The 18,461-nt window shown below is 37.6% G+C and overlaps 1 protein-coding gene and 1 non-coding gene across 4 annotated transcripts in view; both read right to left on the bottom strand.

The window, feature by feature from the left end:
• PIK3C2A (phosphatidylinositol-4-phosphate 3-kinase catalytic subunit type 2 alpha) overlaps positions 1-18,461 on the bottom strand; it is a 125,171-nt gene that overhangs the window by 29,692 nt on the left and 77,018 nt on the right. For all 3 annotated transcript variants that reach the window (XM_055282244.2, XM_055282242.2, XM_063641926.1), the window contains 8 exons: positions 16,068-16,235; positions 8,841-8,952; positions 8,326-8,471; positions 5,888-6,076; positions 5,322-5,415; positions 4,750-4,844; positions 3,616-3,796; positions 450-554 (listed from right to left, as the gene is read on the bottom strand). In XM_055282244.2, the coding sequence (XP_055138219.1) occupies positions 450-554; positions 3,616-3,796; positions 4,750-4,844; positions 5,322-5,415; positions 5,888-6,076; positions 8,326-8,471; positions 8,841-8,952; positions 16,068-16,235 (1,090 nt within the window). The remainder of the gene's footprint in view (positions 1-449; positions 555-3,615; positions 3,797-4,749; positions 4,845-5,321; positions 5,416-5,887; positions 6,077-8,325; positions 8,472-8,840; positions 8,953-16,067; positions 16,236-18,461) is intronic.
• LOC129485501 (U6 spliceosomal RNA) lies at positions 1,753-1,864 on the bottom strand. The gene has a single exon (XR_008658653.1). It is a non-coding gene; the product is annotated as a U6 spliceosomal RNA (small nuclear RNA).

The raw sequence follows: 18,461 nt of genomic DNA, 5'->3' as shown, positions 1-18,461 counted from the left end.
TCTCTACTAAAAATACAAAAATTAGCTGGGCATGGTGGCGTGTGCCTGTAGTCCCAGCTACTCAGGATGAGGCAGGAGAATCGCTTGAACCCGGGAGGTGGATGTTGCAGTGAGCCGAGATCGCACCACTGCACTCCAGCTTGGGCAACAGAGTGAGACTTTGTCTCAAAAAACTAAATTAAAAAAAAAAAAAAAAAAAAGACGGTGAGACCAATTTAAAAAAATGAAGCCCAAGGCAGTAAATAATATTATGCTTTTTTTTTTTTTCTAGGAATGGTGTTTAGGTAAAAAAATATGCTATGATAAATATGGATCCTAATCACAACCATCCATGCTTATAACCAACCTATGCAGGTTTTACCTTCATTTGCCTTAAGCATACCTGCCCATTTGCCTTCTTCCTATTATTTTCAAATGTAATATGAACTTATAAGTATTGTATGTGTCACCTTAATATTTAATTCTTTTGCCACTAGACTTGGCTTGAGAGGGAGACGGCATTTATTTTTCTGAAAAAAGGACTGTACTCGTTCCATACTTCTTTGGAGAACAACCTATAGAAAGAGATGTGATACTGTAAGAACATAATGAAAATGAAGACCTATTTTTCACACAGGTTATGCTGTGGATACAATTTATAAAATGGTCAGTTGTCAAATGGTCAAAAAAAGGTTGTTACTAAAGAGAGTTAATTTTTACTATAAAACTAGAATGGCCAAAGGCTATAAATATAGTGGGCAAAGGTACATTTGGCCAACCAATGTATACAAAAATGTTAAAGCTCACTAATAGTCAAAGAAAGAAACCAAACAAAAATGAATGCAATTTTTCACCTATCAGATGAAAATTTAAAACAACATCCTGTGTTAGGAAACAATTTCATAATTTATTGGTAGGGAGAGAGGTGTACACAGGTGTAGCTTCTTTTGTAGAGCAATGTAACAACTATTATAACTAAAAATATGTGTCGCTCTTGACTCAGCTATTTCACCTGTAGGAATTTTCTGAAAGAAATACTAGCAAAGAAGTAAAAATGTACACACCAACCAAAGTTCATGGCAGTACTGTTTAGTAAACAGAAAACAGGTAAACAATGCATATAGAGGTAATAGTTTATAATTAAGATTGTATGTAATATTTCCCCAAATTAATCTATAATTCTTATCAAAATTCCAACTGCCTTTTTGCAGCAATGGATACACGGTTCTTAAAAGTCATATGAAATTGCAAGTGTCCCCTGATGGCCAAAAATAATAATGAAAAAGAACAAAGTAGGAGTACTCACATTGTCCAATTTCAAAACTTACTATAAAACCATGGTAATTAAAAAAAAGTATAGGCTGGGTGGATGGCTCATACCTGTAATCCTAGGATTTTGGGAGGCCAAAATGGGAGGACTGCTTGAGCCCAGGAGTTCAAGACCAGCCTGGGCAACATGGCAAAACCCTGTCCCTACAAGAAAAAAAAAAAAAAAAAGACAGGCATGGTGGCAAACACCTGTGGTCCCAGCTACTTGGGAAGCTGAAGCGAGAAGATCACTTGAGCCCAGGAGGTTGAGGCTGTGGTGAATTGTGATCACACCACTGCACTCCAGCCTGGGCAACAGAGAGAGACCTTGTCTCAAGGAAAAAAGAAAAAAAAAAACCCAAAAAAAACCCCAAATATAGCATATGGATAGACATATAGATGAATAGTATAGAATTGACAGTCTAGAAATAAACCCATATATGTGGTCAACTTTTTTTTTTATTTAAAAATTTTTAACAGAACACTTCATGAATTTGCATGTCATCCTAGTGTAGGGGCCATGCTAATTTTCTCTGTATCATTCCAATTTTAGTATATGTGTTGCTGAAGAAAGCACAGGGTCAACTGATTTTTGACAAGTACGCCAAAACCATTCAAGAGGAAGGAGGGGGTCTCTTTAACAAATGGTGCTAAGACAACTGCATAACCTCATTCAAAAGAATAAAGTTGGGCCTCTACTTCATACCACATACCAAAATTAACTCAAAATGGATCAAAGACCTAAACATAAGAGCTAAAACTAGAAAAGCTTAGAAGAAAACACAGGTGTACATCTTTATGGCATTAGATTTGTTGATGGATTCTTAGATATGACACTAAAAGCATGAGCCACAAAAGAAAAAAACAGATACACTGGAATTCATCAAACTTAAACATTTTTGTATTAATATATTAAAGGACACTATTAAGGAAGTAAAAAGACAACTGCAGAATGAAAAAAAATATTTGCAAATAGTGTATGTGATAAAGGTCTAGTATCCAAAATATATAAATAACCCTTATAACTCAACAACAAAAAGACAGTCTAATTTAAAATGGACAAAGGACTTTGAATAGATATTTCTCCAAAGAAGAAATACAAATGGCCAATAAACATGAGAATGTGCTCAATATCATTAGTCACTAGGGAAATTCAAAACAAAACCACAACAAGATACTGCTTCACACCCACTAGAATGGCTATAATCAAAAAACAGGAAAAAAAAACAATGTTGGTGAGGATGTGGTGAAACTGGAACCTTTCTATATTGCTGGTGGGAATGTAAAATGATATAGCTGCTACAGACAATAATTCTGTGATTCCCCAAAAAGTTAAGCACAGAACTACCATATGACCTAGCTATGCCATTCCTAAGTGAAAACAGTTGTTTAAACAAACATTTATACATGAATATTCATAGTATTATTATTATTATTATTATTTTGAGACAGAGTCTTGCTCTGTTGCCCAGGCTGGAGTACAGTGGCACAATCTCGGCTCACTGCAAGCTCCGCCTCCTGGGTTCACACCATTCTCCTGCCTCAGCCTCCCGAGTAGCTGGGACTACAGGCGCCCGCCAACATGCCCGGCTAATTTTTTGTATTTTTAGTAGAGATGGGGTTTCACCGTGTTAGCCAGGATGGTCTCGATCTCCTGACCTCGTGATCCGCCTGCCTGGGCCTCCCAAAGTGCTGGGATTACAGGCATGAGCCACGCCTGGCCAGCAGTATTATTATTAATAGTCAAAAAGTGGAAACAACCCAAATGTCCACCAACTGACGAATGTTTAAACAAAATGTGGTATATCCACACAATGGAATATTATTCAACCAAAAACGGCATGTAGTAAACATGCTGGAACATAGATGAACTCTGAAAACTTTATGCTAAGTGAAAGAAGCTAGACAGAAAAGGCCATAAAGTGTCCAGAATATCCATATAGAAGTATAGACGTATCCATATTGACAGAAAACAGTTTAGTGGCTGGGAGGGGAAAATGGGGACATGCTTTCTTTTTGGTGTGATGAAAATACTGTGGACTTTAATAGTGGAGGGAAAGGAACTCAAGAAAACAATTTTCATCAGAAAGGAATAAATAAGCACGGAAATAAATAAGCATGGGAAAATCACTGATTTTAATAGGTTGTGAAATATGTTCCTATATATTTTAAACAATCTTTGAATTTATCTGCCCCAAATAGCATGGTATGTATAGTTAGAGTTCTATTGGGAGTCTACCAATAAAGAATAGCAACTTAATTAGTCAGCACCATAAAGATCCTTCCTTTAACATCAACATATTTATATTACCTTTTATGGGTACATACCTGTCTGGCTGATCCACTAGCCTGCCTTACTTTTTCTGCTACTCCTCCTAAAAGCTGTACAAGTTTCGTCTGTTTTAGAAGTTCTTCTCTAAGTCGTTTTCCTCCTACTGACAGGAGAGCACCCAAAACATGTTCGTATCGGGTACTAAACTGTACATCATGCAGGGCATCTTTGAGAAGCCTAATACAGCAAAATATTTATGTTAGTCACTTCTTGTTTTTTTTTTTTTTTTTTTTTTTTTGAGATGGAGTCTCACTCGTTGCCCAGGCTGGAGTCTCGGCTCACTGCAAGCTCCGCCTCCCGGGTTCATGCCATTCTCCTGCCTCAGCCTCCCGAGCAGCTGGGACTATAGGCGCCTGCCACCACGCCTAGCTAATTTTTTGTATTTTTAGTAGAGACGGGGTTTCACCGTGTTAGCCAGGATGGTCTCGATCTCCTGACCTTATGATCCGCCCGCTTTGGCCTCCCAAAGTGCTGGGGTTACAGGTGTGAGCCACCACGCCCGGCCATATGTTAGTCACTTCTAAGAACTAGGTGAACCTCTCTGAAAAATAACAAGTTCAATTTTTTTTTCTTTTTTTTTTGAGACCAGGTCTGTTGCCCAGGCTGGTGTTCAGTGGCATGATCTTGCCTCACTGCAACCTCTACCTCCCAGGCTCAAGCAATCCTCCTACCTCAGCATCCCAACTAGCTGGGACCACAGGCACATGCCACCATGTTGGGCTAATTTTTTATATTTTTGGTAGAGATGAGGTTTCACCATGTTGCTCAGGCTGGTCTTAAACTACTGAGATCAAGTGATCCACTAGCTTCAGCCTCCCAAAGTACTGGGATTATAGGCATGAGCCACCATGCTTGGCCTCAATTTTTGGTAACCAGAAATTTATTTTAAGCTATATAAGCAAGTCAAAACCCATTCATTATTATAGAGCTATAAGATACCAAATTTTTGTAATGAAGGTTTTCAAATTTTTGCATTAGAGGGTAAATTTAGCTCCTTTAAAATAATACCTTCAACAAAATATCTGGTATCCACAATAAGTAGTGTGGCATGCCATTTAGACTTACAGGGTATGCCATTTCTATAAATTCTAGGAATGGAAATACAGTAATTAATAAAATTTAAATCTTACCAATATAAACTGTGTGCTATCTGGATATTTCCCAATGCCCTGGACAGAAGGAATTGTACTAATGAACTATTCAAGTAAATTTCATATTTCAAAGCCTACAGTAAAAGAAAATAAGAATTATTGTGGTCTGATCCATACTAAATTGTTCCAATAAAACTATCAAAAGAGAAACTATATAAAGCAAGTATTACTCTTACTGATGAAAGATGATACTTATAAAAATTAAATAGATGAATTAACCTATGCCAAACTAATTAAATCAAGCACAAAAGTATGTAGTAACATTCATTAGCTATGTTGAACTCACCAGTAAAGAAAAATCAAGGAAAAGCTCAAGTCTGGTTTGTTCTAAAAAGTCTGAAAACTAAAAATACAGGTACCTATATACAATATTCAAATGGGGCAGATGACAATAGTGGGAAAAAATTCACACTAAATCCAAATGCAATGCCCCTCAATGTTCCCACACTACAAAATGACTTTTAATCTAAACAGAAGGGGGATCCCTTAGCAAGTTCCCATAAAAAACTAGAGTGAAAGTATAAAGGGAGGTAATCTAGTAAAAAACTCACTTGTACAAACTGTGGAAGAAGATCTGTTAGCTCATCATCACTAATGGCCTCAATCCAGGTCACAGCTAGGGATCTTACTTCCTGATCAGCAAATCTAGAAGATTACCATAAAACCAAGATTGGACAGTGATTTCTTTCCAGTGAAGCTGTATTTCTTGAAAACACAACCTCAATCTGGTCCTGACAAACAACACTAAGATATCTCTTTTATTCAAAAGCAATGTATTTCTTCTTTTTGTAAGAAGACAACCTTATTGTGCTATACAGATTCAATTTAGGGATAATTTAGGAATCTTAAGTTTATGAAAATTAATTCTGGCCCACAGCATAAAAATATAAATTATTCAAAATTTACAACCTAACCCTTCCTTTAGGCTAGTTTTAAAGGACATGAAATGCTTTACTGACAACTTCAATGCAGAAGATATGTTTGTATAAATATACATTTACACATTTGGATTATATTGAATTGCTTTCATGTTAAAAGGAAAGGAAATGCTTCTGGCAACATACCTTACTGGAAAAACTGACAATAAAACAAGAGCAAATAAATGTATTTGACTTACTTTGAATCAAGAAGTTCCAATGCAATTAGTGGGTACAATGGAGGCCACTGGTGAAGCAATGAGTAAGTTTTGGCAAGATTAACCCATTTCCAGTTTGGGGCACTTGCTAATATTTTAGGAAGACAATTTGGGTGTTTGAAGCAATAATAACGTTTCTCCCATAAAAAAGCTTTATCTTCTTTAGAAAGTCTGCATATATAATAGAATTAAATTACTTCTCAGTGACAGCATAATGATATAATCTCAATGATTAAAAATACAAAGAAGAAATTTATTTATTTGGGACAGCTACTTCTTCATAAAATCATTAATACTAATTTGGAATAGAAAAATGCAATGTATGGCAAATGCCAGTAATTAATGCTAATCCGAGAACTGAAAGAAATGATTATGTCTTGATAAAAGAGGTTTAGTTAGGAAAATGAAGGATAATTCAGTACAATAAAAATTTATTGAGCTCTAACTAGATGCCAGGCACTAGAAATCAGAGTTGAAAAAGCAGATCCCACCCTAAGAGACAGCAAGGATTTCATCCATTTCATACAAATAAAATCAAATGCTATGAAAAAAAATACTACTATAAAATTTTGGAACATATTTATACAGTTCAACTGAGAAATATTTAAAATGAAAAGGACTTGTTTTGAAGATCCTAACTGTTTTAAGCTTAATCACACGTTTACGTGAATGAAATATTTCACTATTTTACTATCCATCCATATACATAAATATATATATACATATACATGCACTGAAATTTATTCATTTCATGTGAAGTAATGAAAAAATTCAAATACTGCAAAAGGTATATAGCGAAATCTCTCTCCTTCTAATTCCCCTTCCAAGAGGCAACCACCTAAGCTTGTATGCTCTTCCAGAGAGAGTTTATTCATACAGAGGCACACACATGGATATATGTAGATCCTCTTTTTTCATTTATTTTCGTGGTAATACACTATATACACAATTCTACTCCTGGTTTTCTTCAGCTAACCTATTTTAAAAATTAGTACATACAGCTATAATCTCATTTTTATTTATTTTTGTTTGAGATGGAGTCTCGCTCTGTCACCCAGGCTGGAGTGCAGTGGTGCGATCTCAGCTCACTGCAACCTCCGCCTCCCAGGTTCAAGTGATTCTCCTGCCTCAGCCTCCCAAATAGCTGGGATTACAGGCATGTGCCACCATCTCAGCCTCCCAAAGTGCTGAGATTACAGGCGTGAGCCACCACATTCAGTCTATAATCTCATTTTTAATAGTTGCATGGTTCTCTACCAGATAAATGTACCTTAATTTAATCCCTATTGATGGACATTTCCAATCAATTTTTCTTTTCTTTTCTTTCTCTTTTTTTTTTTTTTTTTTTTTTTTTGAGACAGGGTATTGCTCTGTTGCCCAGGCTGGAGTGCAGTGATGAGATCATGGCTCACTGCAGCCTTGACCTCCTGGGCTCAAGCAATTCTCCCACCTCAGCCTCCTGAGTAGCTGGGACTACAGATGCACAACACTGTGCCCGGCTACTTTTAATTTTTTTGTAGAGACAGGGTCTCACTATATTGTCAGGGTTGTTCTCCAACTCCTGGGCTCAAGCAATCCTCCCACCTCAGCCTCCCAGTGTCAAGAGTACAGGCATGAGCCACCACGCCCAGTCTCCAAACAGTTTTTCAATAATCCAAATAAATACTGCAATGAATATTCTTGACTCCATAAGCAAATATAAAAGAGTTTTATATAACTGGAAATGGCACTGCTGGGTCACAGAATATACACATTATAACCTTGTAGATTTTGCCAAATTGCTCTCCAAAGGAGACATAGCTTTTTGTACTTCTGCAAATAGTATAATTCCCATTTTATGTATCCTTATCAACACTTTTAACAAGGTATTTTAATTTTTGCCACTCTGATGTGTTAGATGGTATCCTGAATTAATTTATATTTCCTTGATTACTGAGAAATTGAACATCTTTTCAGATTGTTTAAAAGTATTGTATTTTTCTAAAAAAAATTGCTTGTTCATACTTAAGTCTCCTTGACTACTGAGTTCTTGGTCTTAATCTTATTAATAAGAAAAAGTTCCTTACGGTTAAAAAAATCTCTTGATATTTATTGTAAATATAGTTTCCAGTCTATTGTTTGCCTGTTGTTTAAGTAAAAAGGTTTGACTTGGCAATTTTCTAAACTTTTATACAGTTATGTAGTCTTTTTATATAATTTTAAAAGTCAGTTAAATACTAGCTGGCCCTCGAGACAAAAATTTTGTAGATTATTTAAAAAAAAAAAAAGGAAAAAAGGAAAAAATGTAAGTTAAATAGAAAACTTTCTACACCAAGAAAGCTGATAAATCATGAACAGAATCAGGTTATTTAATGTAAGCCTTAACTTGACTTTTACATTATAGGAGATACTTAGCCCAAAACAGAATAAACAGAGCATACCGAAGTGATGAGTCTTTATGAAGAATATCAAGAAGTTTCTCTTTTATATCATTCTCTAGTGTTTCTAAGTTATGTTGCTGTATAATGCTTCTGTCAACTTGAGGAGTTGTATAAATAATATCAAATGCAGGAGAAGGAAAATCAACCTTTAAAATTTAACAGAAATTGATCAAATTACAGTCTACATATTTGCCACATTAACCTCTTTGTCTTTAAGAAAACAGATTTTTCTTAGCAATCAGGGTGTATTTACATTGAATATTAAATTAATGCTTCTTGTTGCAATTGATTACCATTGTTGGTAATTCTCAATAGCACATACATATTTCTTGGGATAGGTACAGTGCATGTTTTACTGCTTCTCAGAAATATTGATATTAAAATAGAAGATAGATCCCTGAGACTAAAACAAGATCAGTTAGGTTTCTTTAACAACCCAAATCATGGTATACACACACACATTTTACGAAGAAATTTTAATTTACACCTCTCTACATGTCAAGAAGTACCATTACCTGTAGCACTATTCTTTCCATGACATATCCTTTTTTGGTAACTGTTCCAGGAACAGAATTTGTATGTGATGAAGTCCAAAGACATAGAAGTTTAGTTCCACATGTTAAAAACCTTCATGGATGTAAAAAGAATAATGTGATTTTCATTTTAAAAATCAATTCAAAATTCACAACACATGTAATGAATTTGAAAAGTTAGTATGAGATCAACTAAATAAAAAGATATCTTTAAGAACATACCAGAAGGATTCACTCTCCACATTGTACTGAAACTTTTTAGGTGTAGGGTAAATGTATTGAAATGTAGGGTAGGAACAAAGAGAGGGAGAATTAAAGGACATTATCTTGGGGAAAATGGTGTTGAGGACAGAACACAAAAAAGGTAAGGACTCAGAAAACAACTTCTATAAATAGGAAGGTTAAGAATAGTCTTTGAAGATTTTCTACAAAGAAATATATCTCAAGGTGGTGGTTTGGATTACAGAACTGCTTCCCGACTTTAATCATTAGATCAAAAATACATGCCAAAGAAAACAAGTTTTTTTGTTTTGTTTTGCGACAGGGTCTTGCTGTCACCCAGGCTGGAGTGTAGTAGCACAACTATGACTCAGTGACCTCCCTGGGCTCAGATGATTGTTCCACCACAGCCTCCCAAGTAGCTAGGACTATAGGCACGTGCCACCATGCTCAGCTAATTCTTGTTTTTGTTTTTTTTTTTTTGTAGAGAAGGGGTTTCGCCATGTTGCCCAAGCTCGTCTTGAACTCCTGAGGCTCATATGATCTGCCTGCCTCAGCCTCCCAAAGTGCCGGGATTACAGGCGTGAGCCACCGTACCTGGCCAGATATGAGAAGTTTTATCTGTTTCCTAGGCTAGGGGTCTGCCAATTTTTTCTATAAAGAGCCAGAGAGTAAATATTTTGGGCTTTGTGAACCATACAGTCTCTGCTGCAAGACTAAATTCTGCTCTTGTAGTTCAAATTTGCCAAGAACAACACATAAATGTATATGCATGCTATGCTCTAACAAACTGTATTTGTATTTATAAAAAGCAGCAATGGGCTCAAGTATGCTCACCCTTGCCCTAGACTACTAATTTATGGCCTACTCAATCAAAACATTCTTTAAAAGATATTGACATATCTTTATACAGAAGAAATTTCTGAAAAACAACATAAGATATACAAAAGCAGAAAACTATAGTTTGCCAAATCTTTGTTCGTTTTATTCAAACAGCAAATATCTTTACCAAAACTAGACTCTAGTTTTAAATTTTTCTCTTGACAAACAGGCTTTGAATCTTTGATACGTTATAATCCATCATATATATATATATATGGGGATGGGTCTCACTCTGGCATGCAGTGCTTGGCATGCAGTGGTGTGATCATAGCTCACTGCAGCCTTGAACTCCTGAGCTGCTGGAATTACAGGTGTGAGCTACCACACCGGGCTATACTCTGTTATGTCTAAGAACAACCCTTACTTCCAACTGGACTTAAGGCAAATCCTGATCATATTATCTCATCTATAAATACTGTTATATATCTCTAAAAAATAAAGTTTCCTGTAATAAGTACAATACCATTATCCCTCCTAAAATAATTAACAATAATTACTTAAGACCATAAAATATCTATTCACTATTCAAATTTCCCTGATTGTCCCATAAGTGATGTTTCTTAAAAACAGTTGGTTTGCTTAAAACAAGATCCAAGCAATGCCTAACACTTGCATTTGGATGTCTTTTTTTTTTTTTTTTTTGAGACGGTCTGTGGCCCAGGCTGGAGGGCAGTGGCACAACACATTTGGATGTCTTTTTAAGCATCTTTTAATTCAGGGTCAGCGAACTCCAACCTGCCTTTACAAAGTTTATTTATAGCCACATATAAACAAACTGGCCTTTACACCTGGCTTTGTAAGTAAACTTTTACCAGACATAGCCATGCTCATTTGTTTTTTTTTTTTTTTTTTTTTTTTTTGAGACGGAGTCTTGCTCTTTCGCCCAGGCTGGAGTGCAGTGGCGCAATCTCGGCTCACTGCAAGCTCCGCCTCCCGGGTTCACGCCATTCTCCTGCCTCAGCCTCTCCGAGTAGCTGGGACTACAGGCGCCCGCCACCACGCCCGGCTAATTTTCTGTATTTTTTTAGTAGAGACGGGGTTTCACCGTGGTCTCGATCTCCTGACCTCGTGATCCGCCCGCCTCGGCCTCCCAAAGTGCTGGGATTACAAGCGTGAGCCACCGCGCCCGGCCAATTTGTTTATGGACTGTCTATGACTGCTTTTGCATTTGTGACAGAGTCTATATGGTCTGCAAAGCCTAAACTACTTTTATCTGGCACCCTTTACAGAAAAAGTTTGTTAACTCTTGTTTGGTCTCCTTCTCTTTTTTTCTCCACTTGCTATTTATTTGTTGATGATACCAGGCCTTTTGGTCTGTAGAATTTTCCATATCCTGAATTTTGCTGGTTAAATGACTCCTCTGGTGTCATTTAACATATCCTCCTCTATTTTCCATAGAGAAGAAGTTAGACCTAGAGGCCTGATTTGATTCAGATTTAGTTATTTGGCAAGAATACTTACTATTTCGCAGTTGGTATTGTATACTACTTCTTATTCTATCAAATTAAAAGGTACACACTGTTTGGGTTATCTCTCTGTGATGTTACTATTGATCAGTTTAGTTCTAGTGCTATCCAGTTTAAGCCATCAATTATGAAGTTGCAGAAAAACTATTCAATGGTTTTAGGAAGGCATTTTCACAGATTTTAAGGTTTTAAAACAAAACATAAAAAAGGCAACACTGATGATCACTGCTTGGATCAATGATTCTCAACTGGGAGTGATTTTCCTTCCAGCAGACATTTGGTAGTTTGCAAATAATTTTGGTTGTAAACTGGGGGGGACAACTGGCATCTAGTAGGTAGAATCTAGGGATGCCGCTAAACATCCTACAATGCACAAAACAATCTTCCACAACAAAAAATTATTTGGCCTGAAATGTCAATACTGCCAAGATTGAGAAACCCTGGCCGAAATATATTATTTCAGTATGGGTTGCAAAATTATAATATTCTAATTCTATCATTCCTTCTGCATCTATTATCTAAAGATTTTCACTTTTTTTTTTTTGAGATGGAGTCTTGCTCTGTCACCCAGGCTGGAGTGTAGTGGCGCAATTTCGGCTTACTGCAAACTCCACCTCCCCGGTTCAAGCGATTCTCCCGTCTCAGCCTCCCAGGTAGCTGGGACTACAGGCACGAGCCACCACACCTGGCTATAACTTTTTTGTATTTTTAGTAGAGACAGGGTTTCGCCATATTGGCCAGAGTTGTCTCAAACTCCCGCCTCGGCTTCCCAAAGTGCTGGGATTACAGGCGCGAGCCACCATAACGGGCTAGCTAAAGATTTTCTATAAAAAAAACTTTGTCATATCAATTACTGCTAGGCGCGGTGGCTCACGCCTGTAATCCCAGCACTTGGGAGGCCAAGGCAGGTGGATCACTCGAGGCCAGGAGTTCGAGACCAACCTGGCCAACATGGCGAAACCCTGTCTCTACCCAAAATACAAAAATTAGCCAGGCGTGGTAGCACACACTTGTAATCTCAGCTACTCTGGAGGCTGAGGCATGAGAATCACTTGAACCCAGGAGGCAGAGGTTGCAGTGAGCCGAGATCATGCCACTGCACTCCAGCCTAAGTGACAGAGTGAGACTCTGTCTCAAAAAACAAAAAATACAAAAAAAAAACTTTGCCACCTCAATTATTTGGTAACCCTCAGAAATAACTGTAAAGGAAAGACAGGTTAACTGCTTAATTCTGTTTATGTGCCAGTTTTCAGAAAAATTAGTTAAGAACTCATTTGTGCTGGACATGGTAGCTCACGCTATAATCTGGGATCGGATGGCAGGAAGATCAATCACTTGAGGCCAGGAGTTTGAGGCCAGCCTGGGCAACACAGTAAGACTCCATCTCTACAAAAAAACAGTTTTTTTAAAAAAGAACTCATTTGTTATTAAGGCTGAATGAAATGCCTTTGAGTCATTTGGCTTCAATAATAGTGACCATAAGGTCATATAAGATTGCATCTTCAACAGAAATTATTTCATAAAGAATTTCAAGACTAGGATTACTAATCGTTATAACAGTGGTTAACTCAACTGTATTATACACTTTGTTTCTCTACATGACACTTTGTTTCTCTACATATACTAACGTATACATATACTAATGTAGAGAAACAAAGTGTAATAATAATAATCATCTCTCTTAATCATCTTCTCTCTTAATTTCTGAGTATTGCTTGAACGTGAAGTCCCAACATTACCAAGATCGCCTGCACTACTTGGCAGTCTCAAGTTTAATACAATCTATTCACCATTTTAACAGCAGAGTGTTGGATGCAAACTATTTAAATGTCTAGCAGAAGTCAACTGCCCTTCATTTGATAGTCTCTTGAATTATGAAAGAATATTATCTCATTTATCTAACACAACCATTTATTACTAGACAATAAAAGTGGCAAAATGTGATAGTTCTCTAATTATGCAACGACTCCTGGTGCTTTCAAGAGCAAGAAGGTTTTCAGAATTTATTTATAAAAATTAATGATAATGATGAAATTACATTTAACTTTCACATAACTGCTCTCTGACACTAATTTATCAAAGACAGTGGTGAATACAATTCTTCACAGTATATAAGCATATTCTGTTTTAGAGTAGTAATGTATTATATTTAGCAAAAGGTTCCTAATACACACCATTAACAGTAATCCCTTCAACTGCCTTTCTTTAGCCTTTGGTAGTTCAAAATTATGTCAGGTATTAAAATCTGAACCCACCAAAATGTAGAGAACAAAAAATCTTATACTGCCTCCTCAAATATGGGGGAAGTGATTAAAATAAAGAAAAATATTTTTTAAATAAATGTGTATTTTTTTTTTCTTTTGGAGACAGAGTCTCGCTCTGTCACCCAGGCTGGAGTCCAGTGGTGCAGTCTTGATTCACAGCAACCTCTGCCTCCCAGCCTCAAGCAATTCTCTTGCCTCAGCATCCCAAGTAGCTGGGATTACAGATGTGTGCCACCACACCTGGCTAATTTTTGTATTTTTAGTAGAAATGGGGTTTCACCATGTTGGCCAGACTGGTCTCGAACTCCTGACCTCAAGTGATCCACCCACCTCAGCCTCCCAAAATGCTGGGATTACAGGTGTGAGCCACTGTGCCCAGCCAATAAATGTTATTTTTAAGCACATGGGAAAAGAATATTTCAGGAACAAATTTGTCAAGTCAGTGTTTTGAATATCCTATTATTGTCAACAGATGATTACTGGCAAATCAAATGGTGTATTTGCCATTTAAGAAGAAAAAGTATTAGATTAGCAGAAATTTTCATTCTCAGTATTTGTTTTATCTTAAGTTAAATAGATCTATTATTAAAGCATTTCCCAAACTGTCCCAAGGGACACAAGGTTTCAAAAGATATATTCTAGAACAACACAAAAGTGTCATAGTATCATCTAAGTTTCAGTATGTTAATATAGGGTAATAGTTAAGAATGTAGACCCTGTAGCCAAACTGCCTGGTTCAAATCCCAATTCTACCACATACTAGCTAAGTGCCCTGGGGAAAGTCACTTAATCTCTGTACTTTGATTCCCGCCCCCGCCCCAGTAAAAAGGGATAAAAACACCACTTACTTCATAGAGCAGTTGTGAGAAATATAAGGATACCTGTGTAGCACTCAGATGAATACCCAGCACATAGTAAGTGCTATATAAGTGTTTTGTTATTATAATAAATATATTGTCATAAGACCCACTTAAATAGTCTTCTTGACTACAAAGCTTTAGGGATGATTTTTTTTCCTTTTAATTTTTCTTTTAGAACTTTAGAGATGCTTTTTTTTTTTTTTCTTGGCAGGGGGTGGGGAGAGGCTCACTGAAACCTCTGCCTCCGGGTTCAAGTGATTCTCATGCCTCAGCTTACAGAGTAACTGGGATTACAGGGGTGTGCCTCTATGCCCAGCTAGCTAATTTTTATATTTTTGGCAGAGGTGGGATTTCACCATGTTGGCCAGGCTGGTCTCAAACTCCTGACCTCAAGTGATCTGCCTGCCTTGGACTCCCAAATTGCTGGGGTTACAAGCATGAGCCACAGAGCCCTGCTTAGAGATGCTTTAATATGCCAATGTGCATCATCTATTCTCTAGAATGCACCCATGTGCTGAATGTAACATATCCCGAACTTACCCAATTTTTTTTTCCTTTGGAAAACTCTTGATCATCTCATGAAACATTATTCCTTAAAACATAATTAAAATATTCAGCTGAGGCCAGGCGCGGTGGCTCACGCTTGTAATCCCAGCACTTTGGGAGGCCGAGGCGGGCGGATCACGAGGTCAGGAGATCGAGACCACAGTGAAACCCCGTCTCTACTAAAAAATACAAAAAAAAAATTAGCCGGGCGTGGTGGCGGGCGCCTGTAGTCCCAGCTACTCAGAGAGGCTGAGGCAGGAGAATGGCGTTAACCCGGGAGGCGGAGCTTGCAGTGAGCCGAGATTGTGCCACTGCACTCCAGCCTGGGCGAAAGAGCGAGACTCCGTTTCAAAAAAAAAAAAATATTCAGCTGAAAGGCCAGATAGATTATACTATTCCAGTGGCTATTAACAGACACCAAGCTCAAAAGAAATTCCTTTACCCCTAAGGATAAGGGAAAGAATCCCTAATAGGGTTTTGCATACTTGTGGGATGTATGGCAATTAAAGACTAGGGGCATTTGGCAGTAAGGGATAGATTAGTAAAGACAATTAAGGAAGGGAATAATGTGCATCTATAGATTCTCTGAAACTGGAGAAGAGTAGGAAAGAAATGGGAAAAGGGAAAACGAAGTTCTTTGGTTAATATCAAGGGAACGTATAAGACTGTGGTATTATGTCAACAATATAGTACTTTATATAAACGACAGTCATTGGCTGCTGCTTTTCTCCATGGAACAGTGAGTGGCAAACAAAGCTGTGCATACCTATTCACATATGTTCAGAATATAGCAGAATAACTTTGATTTCCTCTAACCTGTGTCTCTGAACTAACCTCCTTTTATCACATTAGAAAAACTGAAGAGGCTCATTCACTCATCTATGTTCCTCCCCTCACCTCCTCGTCATCTAGCCAATTCTGATGTGCAGATGTGTCCACAGTGACTCACCATTACAATTTAGTAATACTTACCGTTTAAAGTCAAAAAGAGGTAACGAAACTTTGCCCAAAGCTTCTGGTCCCTTTCTCTGCTTATTAGAATCAGGGGAACTTCCACTGCTCTGATTTAAAATTCCAAAAAGAGTAAGGTGAAGAAGTGATTCTAACGGCAATTGTGATATCTGGATGGGAAAAATGATTCTATGGGGGGAAAAATGTATTAATAGAACAAATTAGATTGAATGATTTTGAAGTTTAACACTTTAATGAGACTGACAATTTTAGGCATTGTATTTAACCTTTCAAATGATCTTTATTTTGGTATTTTTATTTTATTTTATTGAGACGGTGTTTTTGCTCTGTTGCCTAGGCTGGAGTGCAATGGCACGATCTTGGCTCACTGCAACCTCCGCCTCCTGGGTTCAGGTGATTCTCCTGCCTCTGACTCTCGAAGTAGCTGGGATTACAGGCACCTGCCACCACGCCCAGCTAATTTTTGTATTTTTACTAGAGATGGGGTTTCACCATGTTCACCAGTCTGGTCTCGAACTCCTGACCTCAGGTGATCCACTCGGCCCCCCAAAGTGCTAGGATTACAGGCATGAGCCACCATGCTAGCCTCAAATAATCTTTAATACTGAGTAACCTTTAGCTAAATGGAAGTCTGGCTAACTTGTCCTATTAAAAATTTTTAATAAACAAATTTTATTAACAGAATAAAATTTCAAAATATAACATTTCTTTCTTTAAAGACTTGCAAATGCCTTTGAGATTTCTACTGTCAATTTCCAGGTAAAATAATATCAGTCATTTTTATTTCCTTTTGGAAAAACTAGATGAATGTTTATGAGAATTTCTGTTTTGGGATGTAAGAATGCACACAAACATATATAATAAGTATATACACAAACAGCCTTCCTTCCTCCTTCCTTTCCTCCCTCTCTTCCCTCCCATGAAAAAAAAAAAGTATATACACCAACAGACATATGTTTAGCAATGCATTATTTTTTTAAGTCTGAAAGAACACTTGAAGTCAACAGTAGGCACTCTGAGATAGCAAATGTTGAAAACAGAGTGACACTTTCTACTTATATGCATTTTTGTGTTACTTGATTGCTTTCACAGACGTATTATTTTATAATATGAAAGAAAATAAGACAATAGGAAAACATTTAATAAATGTGGAACTAATAGTAAAAAGTTCTGCAACTGTCTATCTGCCTAAATAATGAGAGTTCCCTTAGTTTAAAAACACTATTTTAGGCCAGGCACATTGGCTCACACCTGTAATTCCAGCACTTTGGGAGGCCAAGGTGGGCGGATCACCTGAGGTCAGGAGTTCAAGACTAGCCTGGCCAACATGGCAAAACCCCTTTTCTACTAAAAATACAAAAAAATTAGCCAGACATGGTGGCACACACCTGTAATCTCAGCTACTCGGGAGGCTGAGGAAGGAGAATCACTTGAACCCGGGAAGCTGAGGTTACAGTGGGCCGAGATTGCGCCACTGCACTCCAGGTTGGGTGACAGAGTGAGACCCCCATCTCAAAAAAAAAAAAAAAAAAGAAAAGAAAAGAAAAAACACTATTTAAAAAATATGAATAGTATAAAATATCATCTTGTACATGGATTTAAGATAAAGTTTTTTCGGCTGGACGCGGTGGCTCATGCCTGTAATCCCAGCACTTTGGGAGGCCGAGGTGGGCGGATCACCTGAGGTCAGGAGTTCAAGACCAGCCTGGCCAACATGGTGAAACCTCAACTCTACTAAACATACAAAAAATTAGCCAGGCATGGTGGCGCATGCCTGTAATCCCAGTTACTCAGGAGGCTGAGACAGGAGAATTGCTTGAACTCGGGAGGCAGAGCTTGCAGTGAGCTGAGATCACGCCACTGCACTCTAGCCTGGGCAACAAGGGCAAAACTCCATCTCAAAAAAGTAAAAAGATAACTTTTTTCGTTAAGTGTTGATTAAGAGCGAGAATTGTTATATAGTGTTACAGAATAAATACTGAAGTGAGCAATGCTATAAAATACTGTCTTTCTATAACTTTCATTCCTTTCTATAACTATAAATTTATATCTTTAACTTGATAAAGTCTAAAAAGAATGGTATGTTTTTGCAATTTAATAATATGAAGGCTTAAAGGGGTATTTCTTTTTTTTCTTTCTTTTTTTTTTTGAGATGGAGTCTCACTCTGTCGCCTAGGCTGGAGTGCAGTGGCTCAATCTCGGCTCATTGCAAGCCCCGCCTCCTGGGTTCATGCCATTCTCCTGCCTCAGCCTCCCGAGTAGCTGGGACCACAGGTGCCCGCCACCACACCTGGCTGGCTAATTTTTTGTATTTTTAGTAAAGATGGGGTTTCACCGTGTTAGTCAGGATGGTCTCGATCTCCTGACCTCATGATCTGCCCGCCTCGGCCTCCC

The sequence above is a fragment of the Symphalangus syndactylus genome, chromosome 6 (assembly GCF_028878055.3).
Source record: "Symphalangus syndactylus isolate Jambi chromosome 6, NHGRI_mSymSyn1-v2.1_pri, whole genome shotgun sequence".
Lineage (NCBI taxonomy): Eukaryota > Metazoa > Chordata > Mammalia > Primates > Hylobatidae > Symphalangus > Symphalangus syndactylus.
This window is presented reverse-complemented; position numbering and strand designations above follow the sequence as displayed.